We start from the raw sequence: 16,213 nt of genomic DNA, 5'->3' as shown, positions 1-16,213 counted from the left end.
TGCTCTTGGCACAGCAGGAAGCTCTTGGCTGCTTTGGCTCTGTCGTCCTTCTCCCTGGGGAGCCCCATTCAAAGGTCTTCCAGGTCCCACCTCTGCCAGGACCCTACACCAGACCTGCCTTCCCCCTGTACAATGTGTTCTGAACTCTTCAGGCAAAGGCCTGGGACGTGCCAAGCCAGGGCATGATGGCTCCGTATGTCCCCATCCCTGCCAGAATCACTCTCAATGGCCAGGGCTGATTTCAGCGGCCATGTCTGTGGGGACAGCCCAAGCAGACGCCATTTTCCCACCCTCCCACCCCAGTCCCCCCAAAAATAAATTTCTTCCCAAAGCTGTAACTGTCCTTCAAGAAGTTTGCCTTATTTAGTAGGTTGGTTACTTGGTTTCTTAGTAACTTGTGGATACTTTGCATGAAACATGACTCCCCAAAGAGAGGCCACTTCTGCAGGTCTCTCACTCTGATGGTTGCTTCTGCAACTGCAGGTTTCCTTAAACTTTCTGGTTGCATCTCAGTTCCCGCAATAATCACCCCGTCTTTGAGCAGTCCTGTGCTGAAGAGCATCTAGCCATTGATGATCTTCTCACTGATGTATCCAGGCATGGTGTAGATCAAAAGAACTAGGAAGATGGTCAGAAGAGCAACAATGAACAGCACAATGATGTATTTCTTGTACCGCTTCCAGAGAAAGAACACAAAGGTCTTCATGGGATTCACAAACCAGTTGAAAGAAGTTTTTGGCCGGCTGGAACAGGAAAGGAAGAACAGATAAGCACAGGCGCAATCCACAGAGCAGCACCTCAGTGCCTCCACTTCAGTGCCCTGTCACCCTCATGGGTCAACAGCCCTTCCTGCTGCTTCCAGACAGGCTCAGCTGGGGGCTGCAATAACTGCAGTGCCATGAGAGCGCTGGAGACAACAGGACCTGCTCCTCACGACAGCCCCCGCACAGCTGTTCTGCACCCATGTGCCTAAGGGGTACATTCACATGGTTAAACCAGAGCTGCCCTTGGTGTACAAGTGATGTTATGGCAAAGCTGCCTTGGGTACCTCACTGAGATCAGCCCTGGCCCAGATGCTGCAGCCACAAGTCCTGCTGGACCCACTCGAGCTCTGGGAAGCCCCAGCAGGTCCCGTAGACCCCACCATCCAGGGCCTCACTGGTTGCTCTCAGCCTCCTGACAAGCAGATGCTCCTTGTCCCCAGGCAAACAGCTGCTGAAAACACAGCACTGTCCATCCATGTTCAGGGTGATAGCACAGATACTCACTTGGGCTTTTCCAGGGGTTCAGGTTCTTTTCGGCCCAAACCAACAGGGCTTTTCTCAGCCTCCTCCACAGTCAGCAGCTGGAACTCCGCTTCCACCTTACCCTGGAGGGGGAACGTGTCTGAGCCACAGCCGCATGTGTCGCTCTGCAGACCGGCCTGCTGACCATACGCCCTCCCAGTTCCACTTACAGATGCTCAGAGCAACTAACTTTGCTCTCCAGGCATTAGCTACAGAGTCTCTCACTTCACAGCCAGCCAAAACTTTGGCCTGTCCAGAAGCTGTTTTGCAGACAAGTCGCTAAATTGTATTGCTATTGTCGCTATTGTAATGCACTCCCCAGCTATTTGGATTTGTCTGCAGACTCCCACACTGGCACTGAGCAAAACTCACACTTGGGGACAAACAAAGGTCCACAAGGGCCATCAGCAGCAAGTCTGCCCTAGGACAATTGTCACCTGCCTGTCTGGGGTAGGCAGAGACGCTGGGACAAGCTTTTGCTGCTGTCCGGTCTGGCTGATGGGGAGCCATGTGCCTCTTGCTTTGCTGCCCTCCTTGAGCACTGCTGTGTGGGAAGCTCAGAGGAGACATGAAGCTGGACACCCCCTGCGATGCCACCACAGCTGGCTGGATCTGCAGCAGAGGGACCAAGTCTCCAGGACCCTGCACAAACTCCCGGGCAGCTGGGCCATTGCTGTCCCTGTATGTTATGTGCAGGCAGGACAGGCTGCCGTGTCAATGCCGAGGGAAAACATGGGCTCTCTGCTCGCCCGTGCCAGCACCCTGCCTCACCGTCAGGAGGTACTTGTTCCCACTGGGGTCTGTGAACTCTACGTCCTCTGGTCTGACTGAACGACTCCATTTCTTCTTCTTCTTCTTCCGCTTGTACTCCCTCTCTTCTCTCTCCTCGTCTTCTTGATCTTTGAGTTTGATGAAGGGCCACCAGCCCCTCATGCGCTTGTTTCGGAAGATGGAGAAGCGAGGTGTTGCGTTCTCCTTGGCCATCTTGATGGTGCAGTGGTCTGAGCTCTTGGCTGCCCGCACCATGTCGTGCAGCTTCAGCTCGATGGAGCCTGCAGGCACAGTGAAAAGGAGAGCTCATGGTGAATGATCTGATAGAGTCCTTCACATTTACAGCTGGAGAACCTAAAGCTCAGCATAAGAAAGGCACAGTCCAAGAGTGAGAGACAAAGAAGCAGAAGCCACAGGGCTTGTCTCATCTCTGATGTGGCCAGATTGGTTTGCATGAGATACAGCAAGTTATTTTTACTCCTTTACCATGTGCCACCCTGCTCTCCTCACATGCCCAAGCTCCTCTTCTCCTCATTCCTGCAAATGTCTGAAAAATTTAAAAATCTAGAAAACTCCTTAAAGGTTTCAAGTCTGTCTTATATCTGAAACAGCCTCCGTTCATTTCCTTGCTTGGCCTTGTGCCCCTGTCCTCCTTGGAATAAGCTTCTGTCCCACTTCAGCACTGAGCCCTTGAGGCAAATCAGTCTTATCACATACTGATCTGTATTGGCAAAATCACGGCCAGCAATCAAGGGATGTGGGTGTTCTCTGCTCAGCTCTGCTGAGACTGCATCTGGATACTGTGTCCAGTTTTGAGCCCCCAACACAAGAAAGGTATCACCTAACTAGAGAGAGTCCAGTGGCTGAGCTGGTCAAGCCTAGAGTATGTGCCACAGCAGGATGGGTTGAGAGACCCGCGTGTGTTCCACCCAGAGAGGAGAGGTCAAGGAGAGATCTTACTGCATCTCCCACAGACTAAGGGAAGCTACAGAGCAGATGGAGCTAGACCCTTCTCAGACGTGGATGATGAAAGCATGTAAGGCAAAGGACACAAGCTGCTGCAAGTAAAAGAATTTGAGAATTATGAGAATGGTGCAGCCAGGGACCCAGAGGGGTGCTGGAATCTCCACCCTCAGAGATACTCAAAACTCACCCAGAGAAGGCCCTGAGCAACCTGACCGGTATTGCATCTAGCCCTGCTTGGAGCAAGAGGTTGCAATAAAGGCCTGGAAAAATGACACCAAGGCCCTGGGACAAGTATGCAAGCTCATCGCGTCTGTGTAGGGGAGGTGTGTATCTCCAGGCTCTACCTATAGCTCACATGTGAAAAACCAGCCCAGGTGCTGAGCTGAAGCACTTGCTATGATGCTCCTGGTGTCCCTTCTCAGGGGGATGGGGCCTGGGAGAACCACTGTAATACTCCAGCAAGGTGAGGGACAGATCATACCACCCCCAGAAAGTCACACCATACCTAGAAAGTCATTAGCTGAGATCCTGTCATAATCCCAGACCTGGAGGACGAGAACAGCGGGTTCCCGAAACTCTGATTCCTCCACAGAGAAGACAGAGTCCTTCTTCTTGTAGGTGATCTCCTTCTCGGTTGGGAGATAGCTGAAGCGGAAGATGAACCTCCAGTTGAAATTCCCCTCCCCGGTCAAGGAGTTAAAGTGAACGTCTGTCTCCTGCTTGTCATGGTCCAGACCCTTTATCCAGCTGCAGGAGAAACTCAGTTATCGCCTACCCCAACAGCCAGCCCCAAAGGCAGAGCAGAAGATGGAGGGGCCGAAACCCATGGGACAGCAGGAAAAGAAGAGTCAAAGAGCCAAACTGGACCAACACCTGACCAACATGTTTGGGGGCAGAGCAGTCCATGCAGGGGACGGGAGCGGGGACCCTGTGCTGAGGCAGGGAGGAGCAGAGGGTCAGCAGCGGCAGGGAGGGGACAGCCCTGCTCTGCCTCCCAACAGACCTTCTCACGTAGATGTCGCTGGACGGCTCTCCCGTGACTGGGTTGACATCATCGAGAATCACGTCGTCCGTGTTCCAGATGATCACACGCAGCTCGTAGCTGTGGGAAGGACACAGAGGGAAGTGAGACACGTGCTCTCGCCCCCACCGCCTGCGAGGGCAGATCAAGCCTGCACCGGAGCAGTAGGACTTGAACCCTCCTGGCACTGTGGTCCTCTGCCAGGTTCCTCTGGCCACACACAGCCCAGCAGTCTCACTGCCATGCATAAAGCCTTTCCTGGGGGGCTACAACCCCACAGACAACCACCCACAGTCAAAACAGGTAAATCCCTGGTGCATGGGGAGCCCAACCAGCACCACTTGGACACAGAAGCACAGAAAGGCTTAGGCAGGAAGAGACCTCTGCAGCCTCTCCTCCAACCTCTTGGTCTAACTTCGTACTAGAGCAGATTGCTCAGGGCTTTGTCTGCGTGAGTTTTGAGTATCTCCACGGATGGATATCCCAGCACCTCTCTGCATCACTCCGTCCCTGTCCCAGGGTAAGTACACTCTCACGGGGAAAATATTTTCCCTATATCCAGTTGGAGTTTCCCTTGCTGCAATTTGTGGCCATTATCTCTTGTCCTTTCTTGTGCACCTCTCAGAAGACTCTGGACCCTCCATCTCAAGAGCCCCATTGAAAACAGCATATCTCCTCCTTCAGCTTCACTTCTCCAGACACCCAGAGGATATCTGCCCGCTAGCCAAATCACAGGGTGTTTCAAAAAGATGGACCTAGTTTCAGGTGTTTGAAAAAGATGGACCTGATTTCAAAGCGATATATTTCACAATGGCAATATGTTGCAATTACACAAACATTTACAAATTATTTAATGAGTTATCATGTTTTAGTAACCTCTTTATAAATCATAGAATCACAGAATCATTTTGGTTGAAAAAGACCCTCAAGATCATCAAGCCCAACCATAGCCTGACTCTGGCACTAACCCACGTCACTGAGAACCTCATGTCCGTCTGTCCAGCCCTCCAGGGATGGTGACTCCAGCACTGCCCTGGGCAGCCTGTTCCAATGCCCCACAGCCCTTTGGGGAAGAAATTATTCCCCAGATCCAACCTCAACCTCCCCTGGCACAACTTGAGGCCGTTTCCTCTGCTCCTGGCGCTTGTTCCTGGGGAGCAGAGCCCGACCCCCCTGGCTCCAAGCTCCTTTCAGGCAGTTGAGAGATCAGAAGGTCTCCCCTCAGCTCCTGTTCTCCAGCTGAACCCCCAGGTCCCTCAGCCGCTCCCATCACACTTGTGCTCCAGCCCCTCACCAGCTCCGTTCCCTTCTCTCAACTCGCTCCAGCACCTCAAATGCTCTGTGTTGCCTCCACCTGCTATATGGACAATATCAAGATGATATAGTGACTTCAAATTGGGTCCAGCTTTTTGAAACACCCTGTAGAGCTATTAATAGATGAGTAGTTCTGACCTGAGTTTCTATCGCCTTCATGTCCAGCCTTAGGGAGGTTAACCCTGCCCTTCGCAAACACTTGCACAGCTGAAGCACTTATGCCTCATGCTGATACACCCAAGAGACCACCCCACAGCCAGAGCTGAAGCAGAGAGGAGGGCTGTGTGCCAGGCTGGCACAGACGTCAGGACCCTGGTATATCCCACCAGGCATGGGGACGGACAATGACCCTCCACACTGGTTCACCAGCCCCAGCCCCACTCCCACGGGTGTTACCTGACAGGCAGCCGCGGCTTGATATTGACAGGAGGTGGTGCGGGGACGTCAGTTGGAAACATGTCAATCCACATGTGCAAGGAGCCCTGATGAGAGAAGACAACATAGAGACTTCAAGAGACAGACCACCTCCAGCTCTTCAAGGAGCAGGAGCTTGGTCCTGCAAGGAAAGCTCTCACCAGAAAGGCACTGCTTGGCTCTCTCCACCCCCAGCACTTCAGAGTGATGTGTGACTGGATTTAGATACAGAAAAAATGAAAACTGCCGAAAGTTGTTTATTTCCCTCCCCACCCTGCTCTCAAGAAAATAAAACATTTCATCTGGACTGAGTCTGTTTCAGACAGTGGCAAATATGTGCTCTGTTTTAATAAGAAGCGTAACCAAGAAATCTAAAAAGTGATGGGTCTGACCCTTCCCTCCCCACACGCGTCTCCAATGCCAACCAAAGGCAGAGTGACTGCAGAGCTCTGCTCTGCCACAGAGCTCTGGTACCAGAGGGAACGGGAGATGTTCAGTGTCAGACACCGAAATGGTTGAGCTCGGATCACTGCACTGCATAAAGCTAAGGAGGAACATTTCTCCTCCAGCCAGCAGTTATGTTGCGCCCCCAGGGAGAAGCCAAGGGTGCAGAATGGGGCTCTTGCCGGGGAGTAAAGCAGCAGTAAATGGGGACAAAGCAGAGGAAGGTGCTGTGGCAGACAAGGATACTCCCAGTCACCACAGTGCATGGTTGCAGGGCAAGAGCAGGTTCCTTCCCATGCACACGGCATCCTCATCAGAGCGATGCTCCGTGGCCCAAGGAGACAAGAAGGACTCTGGGCCACCAGCATTGTGACCACAACATCAGTGGACAGAGGTCTCTTGAGGAAAGGGTGTTCAGAAGCACCATGAGAGGTCAGAGGGTGGATCTGAGCAGAGGACACCCAAGGCAAACAGTCCTCACCTGATAGCAGGGCCAGCCACCCACAGACAGCCCACCCAGGAAGGGGCAATGTGTGGGATTCATGTCATGACAAGGAGAAAAGGGACAACAGGGACCAGCCCAGGGGGCTGGGAACCAGCTGCCCAAAGGTCCTTCCCCAGACCAACATCTAGGTTGGCCAAAGAAACACATCCCACCTGCACCAGCCCAGGGTTCTCCGGGTTGTACAGGGACCGGATCTCCACATGCTCTGGTACCAGCTTGTACCCGTATCCTGGCATCTCTTCCCAGTGCTGCAGGACGTACAAAGCCTTATGTTCATCATCCACTGACCAGTTCTCATCTGCTACTCCTCTCTTGTTCCTCACAGAGGCCTCTGCAGCAGGACACAGCCAGGTAGAAGGTGAAGGCATCTGGCCAGCAAGAGCCACGTCAAGATGTTAGTCACAGGCACAAGTAAAGGAAGATGATGGACTGAGCAAATAAGGACCTCCCCAGAAAAACAAAATGGGGAGAAGCAGGAGGGTGAGGGTGAAGAAGAATGAGTTCAATATGTTGCAGTGATGAGGAAAGCTGTAGGCAGGAAGACAAACAGGCTAAGAGAAATAAGAGGAAAAGGGCGAAAAATAATTTACAGTGGCCCTGGGAAATGGAACCAGGGGACACCAAGGAGGTTGTGGCCACTGGAGGGAATGTGCACAGTGGGCACGGGCCTGTGCTCAGGGAAGGTCTCCATCACTGCCGGCGGGGGGCATGAAACCTTGCTGTGTTCTTGGACATTTGGGGCCCTGGCTTGGGGTTTGCAACGCTAGTGAGAAAAACAGCAAAGGAAAAGCAGAGGCTGCCACAAGGAGGAAATCAACAGCAGTGAGGAGCACTGGGGAGTCACCCAGGGCACACAGAGCCATCGGAAGCAGAGAGCATCCCTGAAGGACAAAGCCAGCTATAAACTGGAAAAAGAGACTGAAAAAGTCTCCCCACACTTCCCATCCCCCCAAAAAACCCAAAACCAAACAACAACCCCCCCCACACAACACAACAAACAAACAAACAAAACTAAAACAAAACAAAACAAAAACAAAACAAAACAAATCAAAATCAAAAACAAAACCAAAACAAACAAAAAAACACCAGGAAAAAAAGGAGGTGAGTATCTTGCTGGTGGTGGTCACAAGCAGATGAAGGTCCAGCTTTGTGCCAGTGTCAGCCACCAGAACAAGCTACACCTTCTCTGGCTGCACAAGCCATCAACCCCCCAGGCACATCCCTGCCCTACAAGTGGATTTACTTTGCTCCACCCACTGCTTGGGAAGCCGCTTTGGGATCTAACAGCCTGGATAACATCTTCCCCCAGTACAACACTGTCACCCACTGAAACCAGGCCACTGAGCACCAAGGATGCTCCCCGTGGTGACCCAGAAAGCTGAGCCGTGCAGGGCACAGGGCGGGACACTTTGGGACAGAGAGGCTGGTGGGCTTCCAGCCCTCTCACCATCTCACCAGCACGGGCACTGCTGACAACAGGCAGCTGTTTAAAGGAGAGGTCATTGTTCTCTGAGCGCTCTGTACCTTCAGGAAAAGCCTCTGGAGGGACTTTGAATATTTTATTGTCCACTTTGACCTCCTCCCGTCTGTACTCTGCTGCAGGGAGTGAGTTTTTCTTGCATAAGCTATCCAGGATCTGTGTGGGCTTGAAAGCGTCTCGCCACATGTTGTAGCCATTTCTGCATGGAAGGGAGAACATCAAGAACATCTTCAGCTTAGACACACCAGGTTTTTCTCCTAGGCTGTGAAATGCCCTGCCCTCTCTACAGCACAGGCTATGACACCTCACATTTTCACTGGGAAAACCACAGGTACACAAAACCTTAATGAATGAAAAGCTTAACAAGGTCTCCTCCAGAAAAGGAAGCCAGGATTGTGCCCCACAGACCATTAACTTCAGAGCAGCAATAGGAGCATTTCCAGCTGCAGCTCGTATGTAGGAGAGAGGTTTTATCAATGCTGGGGCACAGCCAATTCTCCAGCAGTGGGGTAAGAGAAGAAAAGTTTACAGAAAACTGGCCAAAGATGCCAGAGAATCCACACTGAATGAGGCCAAAGGAAAACAGACATCATGAGTTTTGCTGCTCACTTAATTGGCTACTGCCAGAGAAACCGCCCTACTTTCTAAAAGAGGTCTAAATCACATCAACGCCAAGCGAGAGCTTTTCTCACAGAACACCAATATGAAAGCATTGAAGAATTATTTTGCTACTGTACACAAAATACACTGGTCCTCAGTAGGAATTAGAGCTACCACAGGAAGCTGGGAGGAGTCTAAAGGAGATGAACTTATCCATGTAAGCTGCAGCGAACCTGCGTGGCACCTGCTCCAAGGATTCTGTGCACCCAAGCTCCATCCCGCGAAACTGGAGGTGTTCTGTTACCCACCCAAACGGTAGGTGAGAAGAATGTATCTCGTGGCCCTAATGAGCCACACCAGTACCTACATGTCATACTGAGAAGCCACTCCACAGTTGGCCCTGTGCTTGCTGTAGAATCGATTCTCCAAGTCAATCTTGGTCTCCCCAATCAGATCATCAGACCCAACCAAATCATGGTCAAATATGGCCACGGTGAGTTCTGATTCCATGGGAAAGGAGACTGTCAGCTCCACAACTCTGGACAGAAGCAGACGGGGAGAGTGCAATTAGCAAAGAGGATGGAAATTAAACACATGCTCTGCTTTAGTCATCCTACACATTTAAGAACTGTATTTGGCAACTCAAAAGACCTCTGATAGAGTTTTGCTCTCCATTAGTTTGGCGTGTGCAGTTTTCAGTGAGGGTGTTCAAACAAAGCGGTTACTTTTCCAGGAATGTGTGCCCTTGAACAGAGGCCCTGGAGCCAGGGGAAAAGCTCCCCAGTGCTCTGTCACTGCTTGGCTTGCTACTTTGTCTGGTAAATCAAGCCCTTGGGAGTGCTTCCCTCCTGACCCAAAACACTTCTGGCTCCTGCATCAGCCAGAGGCAAGAGATGTGCCTGGGACCTTGTGTCACAGCACAAGATCCTCCAGCAGAAGGGAACAGAAGATTGCACGTGCTGGGCCACAGCCTCAGCCCCAGATTTGTGCTATTCCTATTAAACCTGCTGGATGAAAACTTCCTGCATACTCTCCAAACACAGGATTGAGCTGCTTTGGGATGTATCGCTCCTTTGTGTCCTTCTGCTCCTGCCCCACAGTCACCACCACGTAGGGGTCTGCCTTGCCGTTGGGGTCTGCTGGAGACAGGTTCGTAGCCTGGAACACACAAGAGGTACGGCCATAGGTCGGCTGCGGAGAGCCACCAGTGCAAGGGACACCGCACAGGCCTGCGAATGCCCAAGCCCACTGGGCAGGTCCCTCCAGCAGCTGCCTCGGCGGTGAAACAGGCACTTGTGCCCACGGAAATCCCCACTCAACAAGCCACCGATGTCCCCAGCTGTCAGCACACCTGCGGACGAAGATCCAAGAAACACCCAACTGGATTTTTAGCACCTTCTGAAGCTACAAAGCATCATAGAAGGCTCCCCATGGACAAGACGTAGCTGACCTCCACTGGGCTGGCAGAGCCTTCAAACCAGTGTCGAGCTTTTCGCAAGTGCCACTGCTCATATTGACTGAGTGGGGAATGGCAGGAGGTCCATAGGAAGGGACAGACCTCCAAGCACTGCCACCAACACCAGAGACTTACCTTAACGATGTAAACTCTTACAAGAACCTTGATAGGTCTGTTCCTTGGAACGCCCTGGGAGACCTTGGGCTCCATGCCGGCTTCCTCAGTGGGGTAGACATAGAAGGAGCCCTGCAGAAAAGACATTGTAAGTAACAACTAGATACAAAAGAGACGTTCTCATATGGGGTTGGACCCCCCAAGACCAGCTTCACCTGCCAACTGGAAAATCAGAGCCATTGCCATGAGGCCCCAACCAGAATAAAAGTCCTTTGTGCTTCATGCACATCCTTACAAGAGCTAAAAAGTATAAATCAGGTGCATTTATCAACAAAAGACCACAGCACACAATTGCTTCAACAGGCACCACCAGCACCCTGGCCATGCTGCAAGTGGCCCCACATTACCTGGCACACAGGTGCAGTCTCAAAGGTTTTGCTGGTGTCAGTACGTTCTGAGATATAGGTTGTCCTACGGATTTTCTTCCACACACAGCACAAACGTCATTCAAATGATACGGTACCTTGTACTTGCCCAAAAAATGTTCATCCTCGTTTCCATCTTCATCCTCATTTGCTTTGCCACGATGAAGGGGGAAAATACACAACCAATCTTCAAAATTATCAAACTCATTTTCCAGCTCAGAGTTGTAGATCTAAAATAAGTAGAAAGTAATCTGGGGCATTTTCCTGCCAGGAGAGTGGAAGGACCATCCTTTCCCTGCTTCAACTATGCCACCTGGTCCTGCCTTACACCTGCATAACTCAGCGCAGGCTGTTACGGTTTTCCCATCCTCAGACGTGCACACACCCCAGCCAGGCTCCAAGGTCTCACCAGCTGTTTCAAAGCCCAGTAATGATGCGGGCCCAGTGAACACTGCAGGTTGTCCTCCCAGTCTGACCTCCACTGCGGGGAGGTGAGAACATGGACAAAGGGCTGGGGTGGAAAGAGATCTGTCAGCCCAGTAATCACCTGAAGGGTGGCGATGAGCTTCCTCTTGGGTCGAGCAGGTTCAGCTTCAATTACTGCCTCATCTTCTGCTTCCATGTCAATGGAAGATGCATTTAAATTCCCTCCATCTAGAAATGGCAATAGGGGATTAGGAAACACTCTGATCTCTCCCATCATCTCAAGTGTCTGTCCAGAAAATGACCCCAGCAACACCTCTCACTTTCACCCAGGGCTTTGACCCATGTCAGGGTAACTGGAGCTATTGCTGTCTGTCACAGGTGTCCTGCAGCACCCCAGGTGTCCCAGTAAGGCATGGTTGGACCTGGTGGGACACAAATCAACGCAGACTTGCTGCCCACATGGCCACTGTTTAGGGAGCAAGTGGGCAGAGACCAAAGGCAGGAGGTGGCTGAACCAGCCCACAGGTGCTCTCAGAGAAGGCACAAGTGAGAGTTAACCCTCTTCTTTGGGTGGATGTTTATCTGATGGACTGCTGGTTTGGGTGGATGTCTAACTGAAGCCTCACTGCCACTTTGGGCACCAGCAGCTGTGCCTGGAGAGAGCACAGCGAGATCTTTCTCTGGGCCACCAGCAACCCAAGGGTGCATCCTTGCCCTGTTTCCCAAAGACCCCAGATCCCTTGAGCACTAATGCCATGCAGGCACCCTCCAGCCCTCTCCTAAATAGGATTTATATAATTTCCATACTTACTCATTGCTAGGTGAGTCACTGCTTACACCTCAGCAAATCTGACCCTGCAGCTCTAACACTGTTCTCAGATAATCTGTTTGTTATTACTGCCCTGCTGTCACCTTGTAGTGAATCCTGTAGCCAGGTGAGTATCCCGCACACACAGAGTGATGTCCAGCTCCTGGACAGTGTTGCATCTCCACCATCCTCTGTCTCCACCCAGCCTTTGCTTCCTGCTCTCACCCTGACAATTCCATGATCCTTGCAGATGATTTTTCTAGAGGTTTTTGCTCACTCAGGAAGGCTCTTGCTTCAACACAATCATCCAAACTTTTCTGAGGCAAGTTTGGTGTTTTCAACTTGAAAGAGCTTTTGTTAGCCCTTGCCAATGTTTTGGAGCTCTTTGTTCCCTTGCGTGTTGTTTTTTTCTGAATGCTGCAGAGCCATTGCCTGCTCAGACCCCATTCCCACAAGCCCGGTGCTCTCTGGGATGGTGTAAGTCCTGGCTCTCCCCACAGAAGAGCTGGGTATTGCTAAGGACTCACCTGTGTCATTCAACTCATCGTTCTCAGCATCCTCCTCCTCACTGCGTGTCTGAAACACACAAACAGTCATCTCACATCCCTGACAGCAAAGGCTTCTCCATCCAGGCACAGGACACTGTCAAAGCTTTCCTGCCACCAGGGTCAGTAATGCCCAGCCTGAGCTCATTTAGCATTAACATAACTGGAGGAGGGTATCTGATGAATGTCTTAATGACATTTTCTTCTCCCCAGATCTTCCTGCTGGATTTTTGACTGGGATTTAAGGGACGCAGGGAAAAGAAAGAAATTTGGGCAGCCTTGCTCCCAAAGCATAACCTGGGAACACAGCCAGGACAGAGAGTAAGCAGCATGAAAACCCCTGCATGGCAGCTAAAATCAGCAATGTCACATTTTCAGGAGTGCCTCAACAAAATCAATGGGATTCTCAAAACCATTTGGGCACGTAGCCTCAGGGATGGTTCAACCCCCATTGCCCGCTAAAACCAGTCTACTCAGTGGATGCTTGACACCTGGCTACCTTAAGTGTGCTTGACACACATGATCCCGCTGCAGATCCGTGCCAGGAGGGCTCCTATGACACTCAGTGCTGCTGAAAGCATCTCCCTCGAGCCAGCGCAGCCACCTCTACCCTGTGCTGCCAGCTGTCACAAAAGATTACCTGGTTATACAGCTCCTTCAGGGACTCATAGTACTTGGACCACCAATCCAGTTCTTCCAGCTCTGGTTTTTCTTCTTCATATTCATCCTCCTTCTTTACAAGTTTGTTGATAGGAATTTTCTTCAAAGGAGCCGTAAAAGAATAGAGAAAAGGGTTCAGAGGGAGGAAATAACCAGCCAGGACACCCATTCACCCTACTCTAGTGCCCTGCGAGCCGCTGACAGAGGCTCAGCTTTCAGGTAGAACACAGGAGGTGCAAAACGACCTGTGGCCCCAGGTTTGTGTTTGCTGCAAAGGCAGCAGTTCGCAATGCACAAGGCAGCGCAGCTCCTCCCTGTGCCAGTGAACAGGCAGGAGAGAGGAGTGTTTGGGTCTGGAGCAAAAACTGCTGGTTGAAACCTAACTCTGAACTTCTGAACTTTCTTTCTAGTTTGTAACCTTCAGTTTGGCTTTCCAAACATCAAAATTTGCTGGGCCAAAACCACATCACTCACCTTCACAAGACTTAGGGGGCGAGTGCTGGGACCTGGGTCACCGGCTGCTGGGCCAATGTTCACCACGGTCTGAGAGGGAAGACGCTGGGATGAGACTTTCCGAGCTGAGATGAAGAGAAAGAGCTTCATGGTTCTATGCATTTATGTCTTGTCCACTGCTTCCTACTCTTTGGCCAGTTGTTATTCCACAGGAAAACCTCCCTGTTAGCCCACTATAGTGTGGTTGTTTTTAAAGCTTTTGAAAGCAGACCCTGAGAAAATATTATTGGAAAACCAAGCACAGTGCTGAGACTGGCCACCATCATCAACATGCTTGTTGCTGACTCCCAGAAATTCAGATTTATGAGAGAAATGACCACAAATCAATCAGTCCTTAGCTTCTTCTACATCATGCCATATTTATTTACACACATCCAGATCAGGAGCTCTGGCTATTGCTATCACAGAGCTATTTAGTGAATCTGTTACTCAATGATCACAGACCCATCAATGTGAGAGAAATGTGAACCTTTCAATCCTTGGTCCTAGTGGACCAGCTCCCTAAAGCCTGATGGAGGTGTCACCACAGACAGTTCTCCAGCCCTACACAGGGGTTGAAACAGGCGAGTACAATAGTCCTTCCCAGGCTAAATATCTAGACACAAACTTTCCACAGGGATAAGTTACTGTCTCATACCCAGCCCCAGCTAAAGGTGCTGCTGGACCAAGATGTCTCCATGAGCCATTCTCCCTCCTCTAGTTTCTACAAATGTAAGGCAAATCGTGCCAGTGAAAGAGACCGCAGGGAGATGCCACATCCACAGATGAACTGTCCTGCTGGTGTGGTGGGGAGGCAAATGATTAGCTAACCTTGGAGAAAACAGTTTTAAATTGCCCTTTGCCACCCAAAAAGAGAGATGCCAGCCCTTACACAGCACTCCATGACTTTTTTGCTGCTGCTGCTTCTCAAATACTAGTCTGGAGCCAGAATCACAACCTGGTCCAACCACGACCTGCCCCACTCTGCTTTTGCTGGGCACCTTATGGCTCTGGGGAGAGGACTTTGCTGCCTGGCTGGGAGGGAGTGGAAGGGGCAGGGATCTCTGCCACTGGCAGAACCTGCCTGCTGCCTCCATGGGAACCTCACTAAGCAGCTCACCTTTGGGCACATCTTCTGGTTCCTCCTCCAGCTCTCTGGGAGAGAACTTCATCACATCGGACACAACATGGGTACCCACCAGCACAGTGCGCCCAAACGCACGCTTCTCCACCACAAAGATGCTGAGGGGAGGGTGCAGGTAGACCTGCTCTGGGAGCTCCTGAAAAAGAACCGTGCAGGGGTTCAGAGGAGCAAGGGCAATACTTGTGGCAGCCCCACCACACACAGCAAGGTCTGATGGTGCCTTTCAGCTGTGCTCAAAAAACAAAGCCTTGCAGTGACAGGCAATGGCTAGGACTGCTCTTGGTGGGCAGTTTCACAAAGGTTTTCATCCGCACCTGAACCACGTGGCCATGGGAAAGCAAAACCCTGGGGGCATCCTCCCTCCTGTGACCTTGGCCCTTGCAGACAGGCAGTGCCAGGTGCAGGATGGCCATGGTGCACCCTGGCATGGCAGGACCCCCCTTTCCACTCACCACGTCCATGTATTTGACCAGCTCGGTGAAGTTGGGGTTCTCTTTGTAGGCCATGATCACCTCCGACTCCACCTTCTTGCCAGCACATTCAATGATCACCTGGGGCTGATCCACCTCGAACAAGTTCACCCGCTTCAGGTCCCGCAGGCCCCAGAACAGGATCTAAAACACAACACGAGGCCGTTGGGCTGCTTGAGACACACGAGCCATGGCACGGCCACGCCGCCAGCCACTGCGCCTGGTGCTGCCACCCCCTTCACCCGCAGGACTCAGACCTCAGGAGAGGCACGAGGCCACTCTCCCCACCCAGCCACCCAACAGCTCCAGCTGGTAAACTGCTGAGACGGTTTATCCCTCCTGTCAAGCACATCCATTTGTGCCATCTGCTCAGGCCACATTTGAGCTCCAGACCCAACTCGCTGCCCTCTGCGCAGGCCAGCCATGCCGTTACCCGCAGCAGGCAGCGCACCTCTATGCGAAACTCCTTCAGCACCGGGCGGATGCCCTCAGGGATGATGAACCGTCCAGCACGGGGGTCTCCCAGGTAGCCGAGCTCCTTGGGCTCCACGTCCTCAGGCACTGATGGCTGCAGATGTGAAGCCAGGGCACACCAAGCAGTGAAAGCCATTTCCACCCACCACCATGTCCCTCCGCCCCCCCAGCCTGTGCTCACGGGCTCTGTCCCTGCAGCTGAAAGCCAGATGTGGCTTTCAACAGGGTGGCCCCGTGCAGCCAGCTCCTCGCCACGCAGCTCTCCCCTGTGGGAAAGCAAGACGTGAGGTTCCAGCCACCTGGACGATAAAGATCAATACTAACATGACCATCCAGACGGTCAAAGAAGAAATAATACTAACATAATTAGATCACAGCAACTAGTCAAAATATAAAGG

At 51.8% G+C, this 16,213-nt stretch overlaps 1 protein-coding gene across 1 annotated transcript in view; it reads right to left on the bottom strand.

Moving 5' to 3' along the window:
* Positions 1 to 308: 308 nt before the first annotated feature.
* LOC309446139 (fer-1-like protein 4) overlaps positions 309 to 16,213 on the bottom strand; it is a gene marked incomplete at its 5' end in the record, with an annotated part of 38,558 nt that continues 22,653 nt past the window's right edge. The window contains 19 exons of the mRNA XM_082065578.1: positions 309 to 743; positions 1,269 to 1,369; positions 2,058 to 2,338; positions 3,529 to 3,770; positions 4,027 to 4,125; positions 5,755 to 5,840; positions 6,874 to 7,052; positions 8,246 to 8,400; positions 9,169 to 9,339; positions 9,832 to 9,959; positions 10,393 to 10,503; positions 10,895 to 11,026; positions 11,344 to 11,450; positions 12,558 to 12,606; positions 13,216 to 13,335; positions 13,710 to 13,813; positions 14,848 to 15,007; positions 15,324 to 15,485; positions 15,793 to 15,909. Of these exons, the coding sequence (XP_081921704.1) occupies positions 563 to 743; positions 1,269 to 1,369; positions 2,058 to 2,338; positions 3,529 to 3,770; positions 4,027 to 4,125; positions 5,755 to 5,840; positions 6,874 to 7,052; positions 8,246 to 8,400; positions 9,169 to 9,339; positions 9,832 to 9,959; positions 10,393 to 10,503; positions 10,895 to 11,026; positions 11,344 to 11,450; positions 12,558 to 12,606; positions 13,216 to 13,335; positions 13,710 to 13,813; positions 14,848 to 15,007; positions 15,324 to 15,485; positions 15,793 to 15,909 (2,685 nt within the window). The 3' untranslated portion in view covers positions 309 to 562. The remainder of the gene's footprint in view (positions 744 to 1,268; positions 1,370 to 2,057; positions 2,339 to 3,528; positions 3,771 to 4,026; positions 4,126 to 5,754; positions 5,841 to 6,873; positions 7,053 to 8,245; positions 8,401 to 9,168; positions 9,340 to 9,831; positions 9,960 to 10,392; positions 10,504 to 10,894; positions 11,027 to 11,343; positions 11,451 to 12,557; positions 12,607 to 13,215; positions 13,336 to 13,709; positions 13,814 to 14,847; positions 15,008 to 15,323; positions 15,486 to 15,792; positions 15,910 to 16,213) is intronic.

This window comes from Streptopelia decaocto (assembly GCF_964273445.1).
Source record: "Streptopelia decaocto genome assembly, chromosome: 14".
NCBI lineage: Eukaryota > Metazoa > Chordata > Aves > Columbiformes > Columbidae > Streptopelia > Streptopelia decaocto.
Note: the sequence above shows the minus strand (reverse complement) of the source record. Positions and strands in the feature narration are given on the sequence as shown.